This window comes from Chanos chanos, chromosome 8, assembly GCF_902362185.1.
Source record: "Chanos chanos chromosome 8, fChaCha1.1, whole genome shotgun sequence".
NCBI classification, from domain to species: domain Eukaryota; kingdom Metazoa; phylum Chordata; class Actinopteri; order Gonorynchiformes; family Chanidae; genus Chanos; species Chanos chanos.
This window is the reverse complement of record NC_044502.1, coordinates 2573491-2589571: the sequence shown is the minus strand read 5'-3', so window position 1 is coordinate 2589571 and position 16081 is coordinate 2573491. Positions and strand designations below refer to the sequence as shown.

At 45.2% G+C, this 16081-nt stretch overlaps 1 protein-coding gene across 1 annotated transcript in view; it reads left to right on the top strand.

Annotated features, from left to right (window-relative positions):
* abcc4 (ATP binding cassette subfamily C member 4 (PEL blood group)) overlaps nt 1-16081 on the top strand; it is a 41419-nt gene that overhangs the window by 11363 nt on the left and 13975 nt on the right. The window contains exons 7-17 of the mRNA XM_030781823.1: nt 225-350; nt 3400-3649; nt 7636-7743; nt 8546-8635; nt 8873-9064; nt 9676-9770; nt 10171-10257; nt 13092-13188; nt 14051-14281; nt 15650-15787; nt 15970-16007. Of these exons, the coding sequence (XP_030637683.1) occupies nt 225-350; nt 3400-3649; nt 7636-7743; nt 8546-8635; nt 8873-9064; nt 9676-9770; nt 10171-10257; nt 13092-13188; nt 14051-14281; nt 15650-15787; nt 15970-16007 (1452 nt within the window). The remainder of the gene's footprint in view (nt 1-224; nt 351-3399; nt 3650-7635; nt 7744-8545; nt 8636-8872; nt 9065-9675; nt 9771-10170; nt 10258-13091; nt 13189-14050; nt 14282-15649; nt 15788-15969; nt 16008-16081) is intronic.

Here is a 16081-nt window from a genome sequence, read left to right as displayed (position 1 = left end):
AAACGCGCGTCATCATTATTAATACAGCTAAACTGATGATAAACCGCAGCGTGGCCTGGACGTCATTTTTACACACCAACGTTTATTTAATTTTATGCACAGTCATTCTGATCTGGTCATGTGTTAAAAACCACAGACCTGTGGAGGGAAGGGACTAACTTCTCTTTCTGTCTGTCTGCCTGTCTGTCTGTCTCTCTCTCTCTTTGTCTGTCCCCCTCTCTCAGGGCGAAGACGGCGGTCCTCACGGACAGCAGGATTCGGACGATGAACGAGGTGGTGTCCGGTATCCGTATCATTAAAATGTACGCCTGGGAGAAGCCTTTCGCCACCCTCGTCAACGACGTCAGGAGGTAAAACAAGAACGCTCTCGTCTCTTTCGACTGTTCCGCTCGAAAACGTTGACTCCAGCGTGCGGAGAATCGTTAACCGGCGTTCCCGTTCCGCGAACGGACTCGTTTCACGTCACTCCTCCCCCTCTCTTTCATTCTTTTCCTTCAGTTTGTTCACTCCGTTTTTTCTCTCTGAGGTTTCACTCTCAGTTTATTTCCTCAATCATTCTCGCACAGTCTCTCTCTTTTTCACACACACACACACACACACACACATACACCTACATGCATGCGCGCACACACACACACACACATACATACATACACCTACATGCACGCGCACGCACACACACACACACACACACACACACACACACACACACCTACATGCAGGTGCACGCACACACACACACATACACACACACATACACACATGCTCACTCTCCATTAACGCTAACACTCTTTTGTTTGATGTTTCATGATGACTTTCATGTCCTCCACTGATCTGATCAGGAAGAGGAACAAGTTCATTCACACTGGATTCACAATGCCCCCCCCCCCACCCCCCCTTCCCTCCCCAGTCTTTCAGTCAGGCAGTTAGTCAGTCAGTCACACATGCTCAGTCAGCCTGTGTGACATAATGTTGCTTGCTCAGTTTCATGGTCATTCAGTCAGTGTCTCTCCATTAACTGATAGACTCTTCCACAACTACTCTTACTTTGATTGACTGTCTCACAGCTCAAACTCCCGCCCACCCCCTCCCGCCACCAATCAGTGAGTTGTATCGTAAACACAAATAAACACCATTCTGGCCTGTTCCAGCACAGAGACAGACCTGCTTGTGTGGAGAATCAGACTAACCATCCTAGTTTGGTGTTTTTTTTTTTTTTTTTTTAATTTATTCACACAAACATATAATAGCAGCGTGCACACATATTAGCAGGACTCTAAGACCAGTCAGTTTATGATCTGTTGGATCTTATCATATCTAGTTTTCTCTCATAAACAGTCGATCAATAACCAGCCACTAAACGGACCAGAGAAGGGCTGGAGATAACAGAGGTGTTTCTGTTCTCCTGGGGTTTTTTTGTGTGCTGTGTTTAAACTGTTTTCTATTCGAAGAGAATAGGCGTGTTCGCACGCTTATGGATTTAACGACGGCTTGTTATGACTGGTCTTGATTTTCTCATTCATGGTAGAAAGCTTCTCTGTTATGCCTCATTACAAAGCTTTAGGGAGATTAGCAATCCAAAAACTCATTTTTGCCCTCGATTCTGCACCTTCAATTTATTCAAAATTTCCAGCTCTGTTTGGGTCAATCTCAGGGTTCTGTCCTAGCCGGAGTGACTAACTGAAGCCTCATAGTCTCAGTCTTGCCTGAAGGACAAGGGGAAATATGGTGTAAAAATTGTATTGTAAATGTTTTCTGCTGTAAACTCCCCCTGCAGGATTATGCACAGCACTAGTAGAGACTTCAGCGCGTGTCTTTCTGTATAAACTTTGATATTAATGATGTGTATTTGATACTGACTGGAGCTGCAAAGAAATGTCAACACTGAGGCTATTTATAGTGTTTTTTTTTCCGTTACCTGTCATAAGACGGTTTCAGTGTTTCCCAGTCCTGCTCCTACTGCACCACAGCTCTGCAGGTATAAAGGTATCTCCCTGATTCAGTTCACGCCTGATTGAGTTCACACCTGATTCAGTTTACACTTGATTCAGTTTACACTTGATTCAGTTCACACCCGATTCGGCTCACACCCGATTTAGCAGATCAGGGGTCTGATCGTTAAGCCGATTCAGTTGAATCACTGTGTGTGAGAGCAGCGAGAGGGATCAAAAACCCGTCATGCTGCATAACGTACAGAAGCAGAAACTGGAAAAAAAAAATGCCAGGTTAGCGTGCATGTGTATTCAGAGCGCGCTGTAACAGAAACCTGTAGTCGTCATGCTTGTCCCTTCTGTGACCCTGTTCTCTGGACACCAGCAGATGCCGGGCAAACCACAGATTCCCAGCGAAAAAGCTATCGAGTTACATATGCACATGTAATGACTGCAGACTCTGCATTAGCTTGTCAGACTTGTGAACAGTTTACCTTGAGTCCATGTCCAAACCGTTATATTTTTGTTGCATGTAGTTGTGTTTTGTTGTTGTTGTTTTGTTTTGTTTTGTGAGGACCTTCGGGATACAGTAACGTAGAAACATACTTGTTTTGTAAAGAACGACAGGCTTGTCATTTGTGCTTGTCTGTCAAGTGCTGAAACTGTTTTCCGCTCGGCCCTGGTTTCCCTTGCATCCTCTTGGCAGCAACACAACCTGTCAGTTTATGTAATCGATTCATAAAATGCCGTTATGGCGGCTGTAAACCTTTGTTCCAGTGATGTTTACCCACGATGACTGTTTCAGCAGTTCTCACAGCCCAGGCGTTGCTGTTGTAAATCTCCCGAAAGATGGATCTCTCGGCATTTTAAAACGCGTTTCGATGTAGTGTGAAGGTTAATCCAAATGTGTTGTAACTTCTAAAACACATGGAGGCTCATGTGATCGGCTTGCAGGGAACATTAAGGGAATGACGGGTGGGTGAAGTCATTTGTTTCCATTCAGGTGATCAGATGATGCTCTTGTCACCCCTAGTAAACAGAGAATTGTGGGGTTTAGACCCCAGGCATAGCAGTTCACTCCTCTCCCAGTATACCCCTGATTTAAGACGAGGTCCAAATCTCAGTCATCTAAGAAACGTCAGATCATCAGACGAGATGAACCCCTGGGTTTTCTGTCTTTCTCTCTCTTTCAGGAAGGAGATCTCTAAAATCATGAAGATGGGTTTTCTGTCTTTCTCTCTCTTTCAGGAAGGAGATCTCTAAAATCATGAAGATGGGTTTTCTGTCTTTCTCTCTCTTTCAGGAAGGAGATCTCTAAAATCATGAAGATGGGTTTTCTGTCTTTCTCTCTCTTTCAGGAAGGAGATCTCTAAAGTCATGAAGATGGGTTTTCTGTCTTTCTCTCTCTTTCAGGAAGGAGATCTCTAAAGTCATGAAGATGGGTTTTCTGTCTTTCTCTCTCTTTCAGGAAGGAGATCTCTAAAATCATGAAGAGCTCCTACCTGCGCGGCATGAACATGGCTTCTTTCTTCGCCGCCAGTAAGATCATCCTCTTCGTCACCTTCACCGTGTACGTGTTGCTAGGCAACACCATATCGGCCAGCCGCGTCTTCGTGGCCGTGTCGCTGTACAGCGCCGTACGCCTCACCGTCACGCTCTTCTTTCCCTCCGCCATTGAGAAAGTGTCCGAGGCCGCCATCAGCATCCGCAGGATCAAGGTAACTCCTAATACCTTTCGTTTTTTTCTTTGTTTTTTTGTGAGGGAAAACATTAAAATTTAAATTGATTTTCACAGGGGAAAATACTAATAACAAATAGAATCAACTAGACATGTGGTAACCCTACCCCTCAGTAGGGCAGCCGTGGTCTAAAGGTTAGAGAACCGGGCCCAACCAGTGGGTTGCCGGTTCAATTCCCAGGCCCAACATCCACGGCTGTGTGCCCTTGAGCAAGGCACCCCGGGCGCAGAGGAATGCTGCCCACTGCTCCTGTGTGTGTTGGATGGGTTAAATGCAAAGACAAATTCACTGCTCACTCTTCACAGTGTGTGTGTGTGCAATCACAGAGACTTTAATTAATTTAACCAGCTTTTATGTTACAGCTGGTTGTTACCAGGGATGAGAATTGATAAGATTTTATTGATACCATTGCCATTATCAATTCTGCTCATCGGTCTGATTCTTTATCGATTCCCTTATTGATTTCTGATCAGTTTTCTGTGTGGAAAAAATGTAGGCATACACAGGTTTTCAGCAGCTGTTTTATTACCTCTGAGTCTGAACACAGTGTAGAATAAATAAATTAAAATACTCCTTTTCTTAAAAGGATATAACTTGGAAAACAAATATAAAACAGACTGATAAAATAAAAAAGTCTTCTTTGGAAAAATAGGCACATATGCCTACTAACATTTGCATAAATGACAGTACTCCTTTTCAGAAGGGAATAAGCTTGAACTCAAGAAAAAATTTCGCCCTACCACTTTTCGCTCTGGGGGCGTGGTCGTGAAAACAGCAAGCAGGTTTGGCTGTCCTGTTGTTAGCCTGTCACCTAGGTTTGAGTGCTTAAATGAAGGTCTACAGTGCTCTGTTTGTTCTGACCAGAGCCGTTGAGAGAGTTTTTTCTACCACTCTGGGCCCGACTAAGTTCATGTAACATGTAAACAATAACCCGTGCTGATGTAGACACAAATGGTTGCCCATACATCTTTCAGTCATATACAGGTTTTCATCCTCCGTGTAGCCTTTAGCCTCCGCCATCTTGGTCAGACTTTTTTCATTACTCCTGCCTTCCGAGACAACGTCACGTACCGAACACATCGCACGCTGAACTGATTGGTTCCCGCTTGGTTCTCATTTGCATACAATTGAGGATTTGCCATCTCAGTTTCGCTTGCTTCAACGGATTTGCTCCGATTTTGCCCAGTCACAGCGAATACAACCTGAATGAGAGCAAAGTGAAATTCTCTGCAACGGAAGCATACCGTCAGAAAAACATGGCAGCATCGATAAAAGGAACTGAGAACCTCAGAGGCATACGATTCCGATGGGTCAGACAATTTGGAACTGGCTCTAAACTGGAACCGGTTCTCGATTCCCATCCCTACTTGTTACGTCAACATTCTCAACGTCGGCATTAAAAAAACAGGAAAACAGAACGGCGCAGGAGAGGGTGTGTGGAGGTTGCTGTTGTGGTCCGGAATTGTCTCCCGGCTGCCGTAAATCCCGACGGACCAAATACGTCTTTACCTTTGGGCCCTCGCCGTCTCAGAGGCACGTTAGCAGAGGGGTGGGGGTCGTGTGATGGGAATTTACACCCACAGAGGAAGAGACACTGAACATGTACTGAAAACACCCTCAGAAGGGCAGAGTGGATGGAGGGAGAGGGACCTGGTGTTGTTTACAGAGGGTTAAAGATGAACCACGCAGGAGTTTTAAACAGATTGGCTGATGGTCTGGTGGTGTCACAGGTTAAGGTGGTGTTATCTCCTGTTGTGATCCAGCTCGGGCCTTCTCAACTCCAGTCCTGAGGGACCCCTTTCCTGCATGTCTTTGCTTTAACACTTCATTATCATAGCTGATTGAGCTAATAAGAGCTTAGTGATCAGTGAAATAAGGCGTGTCAGTCCTGAGCTGAAACAAAACACACCCTATTCCACTGATCAACTAATTATTAGACCCTTCCCATGCAGGAAAAAAATATATTTCAAATATTTTTTGATGAGCACTTTTGAAATATATGTAAATACTCAAAACTGGCCCAAGAAATATATTTTTAGTCAAATGTATGTCAGTATATTTACTATCCCAGTGTTCACTGGGCAAAAGGCAGGGAAACCCCCTGAACAGGTCACCAGTTTATCACGGACCAACACACTCACACGTACCAGCAGCTTAGTGTCTCCAGTTCACCTAACCTGCATGTCTTTGGATGCCTAGCTGGGAATCGAACCCAGGACCTTCAGGTGATAGTGCTACCCCACTGTGCCACCCTTTTTACTATGCAGTAAATGCATTTACTTACTGTATATGTATAGTTATACTTGCACGCACATGTATGTGCATATATATTTTGGCTTTGACATAATTGTTTTTTGTGAAATATGTTTCGGAATATAAATCTGATTTAGTTTTTTCTTCATAGCTGCTTAGTTTTCAGAAACATTCAGAACATTTCGGCCCTTCTTTAGCTATATAAACGAGGTGCTTCTGAGGCTGAAACAGCTGAGGAAGGTCTTTCGTCAGTTACAGTCAGCGACAATTTCATGACCACATATATTTTGTCATAAATTTGAGTACACTTGAATATATTTCACACTTAACATCATACATTTTTCAACATTTTCAGTGTTTCAACATATATTTCAAAATTACAACTATGTGTGAACAACAATGCAAGTATATTAAAGTGTATTTACGATGTATATTCCCCATATATTTTGAACACTTTAAAGTATATTTCAATACATTTTTTGTTTTTTACTGTATGGGCTGACTGAGCCAATCAACTGTGATAATGAAGAGTTAAAATATGTAGGAAAGATGGGCCCACAGGACTGGCGCTGAGAACCGTTGATCTAGTTGAAGCTCCTCGTCTGAGGTCCCCAGCTTTGTGTGTTTCTACCTTTGGTAGCTGATAAAGTTTTATAGAAGGTGATGTAACAATAGGAGCTGTTCTGCATTTGATTGTTTGTTAAAAAAAAAAAAAAAAAAAAAAAGGGAACACAGGGAGAGTCTGACCAGACCAGAGACTCGGCCTAAAACTCGGCCGAGCAGAGTTTGACCACGAGGTGACCGCAAGGGATCACAGTTAATGAGTGAAGACAAGTCAATTACGATAATAGAAACAAGCTAGAGTTTTGGCTCCTTTATTTTAACCTCCCTCGGGAACCTCGAGCGCCCCTTCCCTGATAGTGGTAACGGCCGGGCCAATCAGGCGTAAGCTGGATCTCACTCGTGTGTTTGTCGGTAAATCCAGGTGCAGGTGTCGTTTCACTCGGGGTAAATTTAGACCGGCTAGCATTGCAGAGGCCGCCAGGGCAAGACCTGTTGCACAAGTCTGACATAACTCTGTCGTGTTTGTGTGTCTGTGCGTGTTAATGTGTGTGTGTGTGTGTGTGTGTGTGTGTGTGAGTGACTGAGCAGTGTCGCTAAACATTCATGTCTTGATGTAACTTGAATTTTCAATGGTGATTCTGTATATTATGTTTTCTTTTTATACATCTTTTAATTAATCTGGGGGTAGGGCGGGGGGGGTTTGTAGGTTTTACACTACTGAGTAATATTCCATGATATCCTCCCCTGGTACAAAGACTGAACCGGTTTACCACCTAGCCTTGAGTTGAACCAGTCATGGCTGTAAATCCCACCGTAATTACAGATCAGAGTTTAAATATGGTAACACTTTTATTGTTCTTCTTTTCTTTTAATGTGGTGTGTTATCTCCAGGTCTCAGCTATCGTTGTTAGCAGTTAAGTGAAGTCTCCTGAAGTTCTCTAACTGGTTCTTTGACAGTTAATGAGAGGGTAACACTGATTCCTTTAGGCAACATACACTGAACAAATCTGTTTAAACCAGTTCTGCGTGAAAACCAGTCACTCTGTGACCTGAAGATGGTCATTCATTCTGTTAAACACACAGCTTCAGTCTGTGTGACTCTGGAGAGCCTGTGTTCACTGGTGGTTTGTGGGTTTTGTCTCTTGAAGAAATTTTTGCTGCTGGACGAACTGGTGAAACCAGGAGACACTCTGGACAAGGACGAGAAAAAAGAGACGGCAGTGGAGATTCTGGATCTCATCTGCTACTGGGACAAGGTTAACACACACACGCCTACACCTACACACACATGCACACACACACACACCTACACTTACACACACACGCACACACACACACACCTACACTTACACGCACACGCACATACCTACACCTACTCACACCTACACCTACACACACACGCATGCACACACTTACACCTACACACGCACACACAAGCACACACCTACACACACACACACACCTACACCTACACTCACAAGCACACACCTACACTTACACACACCTACACCTACACACGCCTACACCTACACACACACACACACACACCTACACCTATATACACGCGCGCACACACACACCTACACCTACACACACACGCACACGCACCTACATCTACATACACACACGCACACGCACGCACACACACCCACGCGCACACGCACACACACACACACACCCATGCACACACACACCTACACACACACCTACACCTACAAACATGCACACACACGCACACACGCACACACACATACGCACACACACAAACGCATGCATATGTACTCTCTTCCAGTTCTGATTCCATTACAGTACATACTGTACTTGAGGACACACACACACATGTGCACACAAAGACTCTCACTGATAAAGGGCTGAGATGTTTCACTGGTAGAATGAATGCAGTGCGTGCTAAGACAGCTGATAAGCCGCTGATGACACTGGGGGTAGTTAAACGTGTGTAGGATCTGTGGCGATGACCTGTTTTGGATTAAGAGAAGGGGTCATGTTTAGACACCTGTCACTCACAGCTGATCATAAACCCCCTCTCTCTGCCCACAGGCTCTGGATGCTCCTACACTGCAAAATGTGTCATTCACTGTGAAAACAGGGCAGCTCCTCGCTGTGATTGGTCCAGTGGGAGCAGGAAAGGTCAGTTAGTCCTGCCCCCTCTTCGAAGCTCACTGTTTTTAATGCAACCTTTTGTTTTCTTTTTTTTTTTTTTTTCCAATTGCAAATGTAAATGTATCCAGACAAGTATCACTAAGCAAAATATTTGTTTATATGTAACTCTCAAATACCAGAACGTAACTGATAACATTATCTTCATTTCAGCTTTCTCAGTGCACAACCTGCAGGTTTTGATAGATATGACTTATTTTCCCACAGTCTTCTCTGTTGAGCACCATTCTGGGCGAGCTCCCGGCGGAAAAGGGTGTGGTGAAGGTCAAAGGTGAACTGACTTATGCTTCCCAGCAACCCTGGGTTTTTCCCGGGACCATCCGAAGCAACATCTTGTTCGGCAAAGAGTTTAACCCCCAGAGATACGAGAGAGTGCTTAGATCCTGTGCGCTCAAGAGGGTAATGACTGACACCTGCCAATCATACACATCTGTTCTCTGAGTGACACCTGCCAATCATACACATCTGTTCTCTAACTGACACCTGCCAATCATACACATTTGTTCTCTGACTGACACCTGCCAGTCATACACATCTGCTCCCTGACTGACAGATGTCAATCATACACATTTGTTCCTTGACTGACATCTCGTTTTTATATCACCTTTTCTTGTGTGATGTCAGCGAAGTATAGTTTTATCTTTTTGCGTTTTCTCGATGTCGTCGCCTCTCTCGATGGCGTAAAACATTTTTGGTGTCACATGTTGTGGCTGACTGGACAGAATTCCCTGGGACTGCAGTTTTAATGGGAATTAAGTCTGTGGAAACAACACCAAACAAACACGACACAGTCCTCACCCAAGCTGCCATGTGTGTGTGGGTAATGAGTAGAACAAGGTCAGGGGTGAACAGGGGCACTGCGAGGAGTTAGGACACAGGGTCCAGTGGTTCACAGACCGATCTGACTCAGTGTAAATGTAATGTCATGTAAATCACTGTCATTTGTGAAGCTGTCAGCATTGTTGTGTAAACGGCTGGTATGTATTTACACAATGCGTCTGCGTGTGCAGGACATGGAGCTGCTCCCGGACGGGGACATGACCGTAATCGGAGACCGAGGGGCCACGCTCAGCGGGGGCCAGAAAGCCCGCGTCAACCTGGCCAGGTACAGCACTGCTCCACCCTCTCCACCCATCTCCACCTATCTTAATATATAACAGTTATCAGACCGGAGATGGCCTGAAACGCCATCAGGAAACACTCTGAGGAAAAACAATGGCAAATTTGACAGTTTGAACAGCTTAGTTAGCCGTTTGGTGTCGAGTAGAGACAGAGCAGTGACTATTCTGGGTGTCTGCTGTCGTACGGAAGCAAAAAGACACTTTAAACAAAAGGAGCATGTGACAGTGTTGTCATATCACACTTGGAAGGAAGCACGTGTTGTTCTGTGCTTCCTCCTGGGTAATGTAGTTTCTGTAGTTGAGCTTACGCTCTCTGTGTGTTTGTTTCTCTCTCTCTCTCTCTCTCTCTCTCTCTCTCTCTCTCTCTCTCTCTCTCTCCGTCAGGGCTGTTTATCAGGATGCTGACATATACCTGCTGGACGACCCGCTGAGTGCAGTGGATGCCGAGGTGGGCAGACATCTGTTTGAACAGTGAGTTTTTTTTGGGGGGGGGGGTTGTTCTTGTTTTGTTTGTTTGTTTGTTTGTTTGTTATTTTCTTTTCAGCTCCGTTCGTTCTTCTGTTTACTCTATCATTACTAATGTAGAATGTTTGGAGTGCTGATGCGTGCAGAATCAGAATGACTTGGCTAAAGATTCTTATCTGGGTGAACTTTGGTGTGTGTAATGTACCATTCAGTGCCGGCAGGAGCTGGGGTGTGCTCAGAGTGAGCGCGGTGGGAGGTATCGAACGCCACTCCTTCAGGTTTACACCCTGTCCAGGCTTTTCCTTTTTTTTTTTATTATCCTCCTCATCACTCCTGACTCACCTGGGATCATAACACGCATGTTAGCGTGACATCAGCACTCCTGACTCACCTGGGATCATAACACGCATGTTAGCGTGACATCAGTACTCCTGACTCACCTGGGATCATAACACGCATGTTAGCGTGACATCAGCACTCCTGAAGCAAGAATTTGTGTCAGAAGCAACATTCTGCAATCTCTTTCATACAGGAAATCAATCAGTTAGTGCTGACGAGATCACATGAACACGCAGTAAATGAAAGCACCTTTTAAAAAAGAAAAACCAGCCAACCGGGTTTTGGATGTCACGGGTGAACTGCAAAGGACCTTTGTGACTGGTTTTTTTTTTTTTTTCCTTGGTCCCCGCCTCTCCTTTTTAACCCTTTCTGTTTGGTGTAAAATTAACAGTGGCCAAAATACCTGTATGCGGTGATACAGTGTTGAGTATTGCTTTTTCTGACCGAGGCGTCCACAGGCTTGCTGAATGTTGTGTCGCCAGGTGAATTCATTGGGGGAAACAAAAAAAAACCCAACTGAAAACGATTGGTCACACTGTTTGAGAAAGTTGTCTTCTTGTTGCTAAAGGATAGAATTACCATTTGGAAATAACTCAGGAATTTTTCACGCTTGAATACACAAGTGTACTGTGTGCACAGGGCACCGTGTGTGTGTGTGTGTGTGTGTGTGTGTGTGTGTGTCTGTGTGTGTGTGTCTATGTGTGTGTCTGTGTGTGTGTGTGTTTTTGTGTGTCTGTGTGTGTGTGTCTGTGTGTGTGTCTGTGTGGTAACTGGATTTAAACACTAAATAACCAAAACGTTCAGTGTGTGAAGTTACTGTTAACTCTCCACGCTCGGCCTGTCAGCGTCACGCTGTGCTGAAAGATAATGACCCAATCAGCTCTCGTTTAAGGAAGAGCCTTCGCTTCTCTCTCAGATCTCTCACTAACGTCAGAACTTACCTTTCATGCTCACTCCCCACTCCTCTCCTCCCCTCCCTGACCCACATCCAGAATCACAAGGACTTCAGACCCCTAGTTCACAGTGGTCTCTCTGCGCTAAACCGTTCTGAAGTTAATCTCCTCCTCATGCGGAATGCAGCCCTGTTTTCCCTGCTTGTGTTTCTGCCGGTCGCTCGGTCGGCGTGGAAACTTTGAAAACGCTCTAACGTAGAACGTGACCCAGACCCGGACACCGGACAGACTTTTCCGCTGTAAGACGATGTGGTGACACAGCTGAAGCGCTCAGGAGCCTGTGTGCGGGCGGTTTTATCGTCTCTTTAACTTCCGTCGTTTCATTCTCATCATCGGGACTGATCTTTTATCAAACTTTTTTTCTGGAGCGTAGAATCTGAGTTGGCGTGTCGTGCGCACGCGCGCTGTTGTGGGTCTGTGCGTCTCATGAAAGCGTGACATCCCGAATATGTTTAAACATGATGTTTGTGTGTATTTTTTTTATATTTGTTTGGTCTTTTCACAAGCAGAACAGAACAAACAGCAAAAGGGGAAAAATGACTAAAACACGACTGTGATTAACAGCTGAACCTGCGCTCAACTTTACTGGACTCTGTTTGGTTTCTTCCTGAAGTCTCAGGCCGGGTTCCCGGTTCACACGATACAAAACCCTCTCAGACTTTGCCCTTCTCGTGTCTGCTGTGCAAATCCGTGCAGCTGGAGTTTCCAGTGCGGCCTTTTTTCTGAGCCGTGTTTAGTGCCTCTGTGGTGCGTCAGATTTCTGTCTGTTACTGGGGCAGTGCCTGGAGTTCCCTTCTGTTCTCCTCTTCAAAACAGGAGCTTGCTGTTTGAGAGCAGGGCCAGTCAGGACATTTGGTCTGGACGTCTGGTGTGTGGCGCTCTTAGCGCTGGCCCGTACACCCCCCCACCCCCCACCCCTCAGCCCACACACACAAACACCCACACACACACCCCTCCCCCGACTTCCTCTAAATCCCCCGATTTCCTGGGCCTTGTCTGAGTCAGATGCAGCAGTCGAGACAGAACAATAACTGAAGACAGAGTTACGGTTTTCGTTGGGTTTGGTTTCAGTCGAGGAGTGTGTGTGTGTTTGCGTGACTGGCCATCATATTTTAACAGCTTGATTCTCTGCTGATGGGAATTTGCTGTTCCTTCAGGAACTTGAGGATAATTACATCAGAGACGGGTCATATTTCCCCAAAAATTCATATCGGGAACAACCAAAGGGAGAACAACAACAACAACAACAACAAAAATAGTGCAACTATTAAGAATTTAATCTGGATCTAGTTTAAATAAAATTGTCAAATAAGAAAATATGATATGTTCGTACTAACTCAACATCAGATAATGTCAGACGGTGTGTGTATGTGTTTAATGGATCAGGTTTGTTTGTGTTTTATGCCCCGTGGCCTTTGTATCCTGACCTGTCTGTTTCTGATCTTTGGCCTTCTGATTATTTAATGCTTAAGTGATAGTTTGCTGCAATGCCTTTCTAACTCTTTCTCTGTTGTGTGTGTGTGTGTGTGCGTGTGCGCGTGCGTGCAGGTGTATCTGTGGCACTCTGAAAAACAAGCCTCGTATCTTGGTCACACACCAGCTGCAGTACCTCAAGGCGGCCGATCAGATCCTGGTTCTCAAAGAGGTAATTAATCTCTGCTCTGAAACCCCTGTCACATTCCTGTTACAGCCCAGGCAGCGGGAACACAGCCAAGAGGGGGGGCGGGTAGGGGGTGGGGCAGAGGGTGTGTGTGTGTGTGTGTGTGTGTGTGTGTTTGGAGGGGCTGGGGGAGGGGGGGGGGGGGGGCAGGCCTGGGCCGGGCTGGCACGACTGTCCCTGAGCTCATCGCTTATGTTTTTGCTCTTCCTGCATGTGAGGGCACGTGTGTATGCACACACACACACACACACACACACACACACAGTCAAACAGAAATATATGCTGCAAATTACATAAGGGAAATTAAATTTTTTTTTTTTTGGTACAATAGATTATAGATTACTGATGGGATCCAAACTGATTCTCCTAATTTTATTTTGAAGAAGTTACGTAATGATCCACGACACTACAGTTGGAGAGAGTGAGTCTGTCCGCAGTTTCAAAGAAGTCTTAGTTTGGAGTCTAAATCCACGTTCGCAAAACTGTGCAAACATTTTTTAATATTGTTGCACTCGGTTTCTTTCCCTCCATTGTGAAGGCCAAATGGTTCCTCCTTGTCACCTAGTAACCAAGAAATTGATTGGTTGATTGATTGATCGATTGCAGGCAGTAGTTCTTAGAATGGAACACACTGTGCTCTGTCCAATACTGAAGGTTACACTGACTTGGAAAATATGTTTTTGACTTCGCACTGTGTGCGTGTGTGCAGGTGTATGTTTCTATTTCTGTATGTTTCTAAGCAATTGCACGTGCATGTGTGTGCTAAATGACTCTCATACATGTACACATGCACACACACACACACGAACACACACACACACTGACACACTCTCTCTCTCCGTGTCAGGGGCACATGGTGGCTAAAGGCACATATGCGGAGCTGCTGCGATCTGGTCTGGATTTCACCTCCTTGCTGAAGAAGGACGAGGAAGAGGAGCAACCAGGAGGAGGTGGCGGCGCAGGGGGAGGAGGGCAGGGGAGCGTGGAGCCGTCGCGGAGCCGAACGCTATCGCAGAATTCTGTCCGCTCCCACACCTCCTCGCTGCAGTCTTTTAAAGACGCCTCTGAGCAGCTCCCGGTATGAACAGCAAGCACTCGTCAATACCGCACCTGTGTTTTACAGTTCCGATTTTACAAGTACAGGTCGATGATTCATTTTAATAAGTAATTGTCAGATGCTTTTAAAGTTGCTGCACATGGCTCTGACAGGAAGCACCATACAACATGTGTTAACACTGGAACCAGTGATGTGCTTAGCATGTTTCCCCGCAGTTATCAGAGAAGTTACAGTACAATTTACGACTGGTATCCGGCGCTTTCTAGAAGGTCAACAACAGTTCTCTCCTGGCTGACTTTCGAACGTCAGCATCACAAACAGGAAAAGTCTGTTATGGCCTCTCTCTCTCGAGAGAGAGAGTGTTTGAAGGTTAGATTTTACGAGCAGTTAGTGAGGCCGGCTTCTTATGTAAACTCAGGCATGCAGCTCTCTTTAGTGGTAGGAGTCCAACCGTTTATAAATATTGGGGATATAGCGCCATCTGGTGGACAGCAGACACTATCCTGAGCACAGCAAGTATTGTCAACACAGCCTCACCAAACACCCTTTCATTCATCAGAATGCTGCAAGGCTCAGCTGTTCAGCTTAGTCCTAACCTTTACTCTCATGAAGATAGCATTATTACTGACCTCAGATCAGTAGTTGTAGTTTGTGTCTATGGAAACCTTCTTATGCTGTTGTTTTGTTCACTTGAAGGGATTTCAGTTGGAATCCACTGAGGAGAGGCTGAGAGGGAGAGAGAGAAAAGAGAGAGAGAGAGAGAAATATTTGTTGGAACAGGGTCGAAACACGCCTGCATACCCTTAAAAAAAAGATTCTGTAAAACAGGCAGACAAGTCATATCCCATTCAAAACCTGATTCTTCTCAGAAACACATTTTCCAGTGAATTAAACAGAATGGTTTGGCACTGGGATTGTGTTTGCTTCACCCGATCCCACCTCTAACTGGGTGAGTCAGCAGGAAACTGAGTCGGCCACACACCAGGGAATTACCAGCCGGGCCCCTAATGAATCTGCTCTCTTTTCTGGAGCTGCCTTTGTAAAATGTGCTAGTTGTTACAGAAGTCATACGTCCTATGTCTGGTGATGCAGCTCTTGTTAATGTGACAGGTCAGGTGAGAAGGTTTGTGTTGATAAAGTGTGAAAGAAAACATCGCGTGTATGGGAAAATGTTAAAAAGAAAAAAAGAGGCATGTCATTATTAGTTACACAAGAACAGCTAAGTTTGGTGCCACAGGCTATATCAGTGTGAATGTTTGTCTTATTTAAAAAAAAAAAAAAAAAAAAACTTAGGTTGTTAAATGATGGTTTTGTGACACCTGATGCCTACCTGTTGCTGCTGTAGCGGTCAAACAAATGATAGTTTTCTCCTGGTTCCGGTACCAACAGGCCGAGACGGTCCAAACCATCCCCGAGGAGAGCCGCTCGGAGGGAACCATCGGCATCCGCCTGTACCTCAAATACCTGAAGGCTGGCGCCAACGTCCTGGTTCTCCTGGGGCTCCTCCTCCTCAACCTGCTCGCCCAGGTGAGGCTCCGACTCTGTTACCATAGCAACAGCCCGGGAGAGAGGAGAGAGGAGGCGCTGTAGCTTGTTTCCTTTTCAAAATATATCAGAATATGACATGTGCTGTCGTCCGAGCATAATTTTTCTTTCTTTCTTTCTTTCTTTCTTTCTTTCTTTCTTTCTTTCTTTCTTCCCCTTGTCAGACCTCCTATATTCTCCAGGATTGGTGGCTTGCGTATTGGTAAACAGCTCTTCTGTTTTTTTCGTTGTTGTTTATTTTTGCCCTTGGGGTGCTCTGCGGACGTATGCAGTATT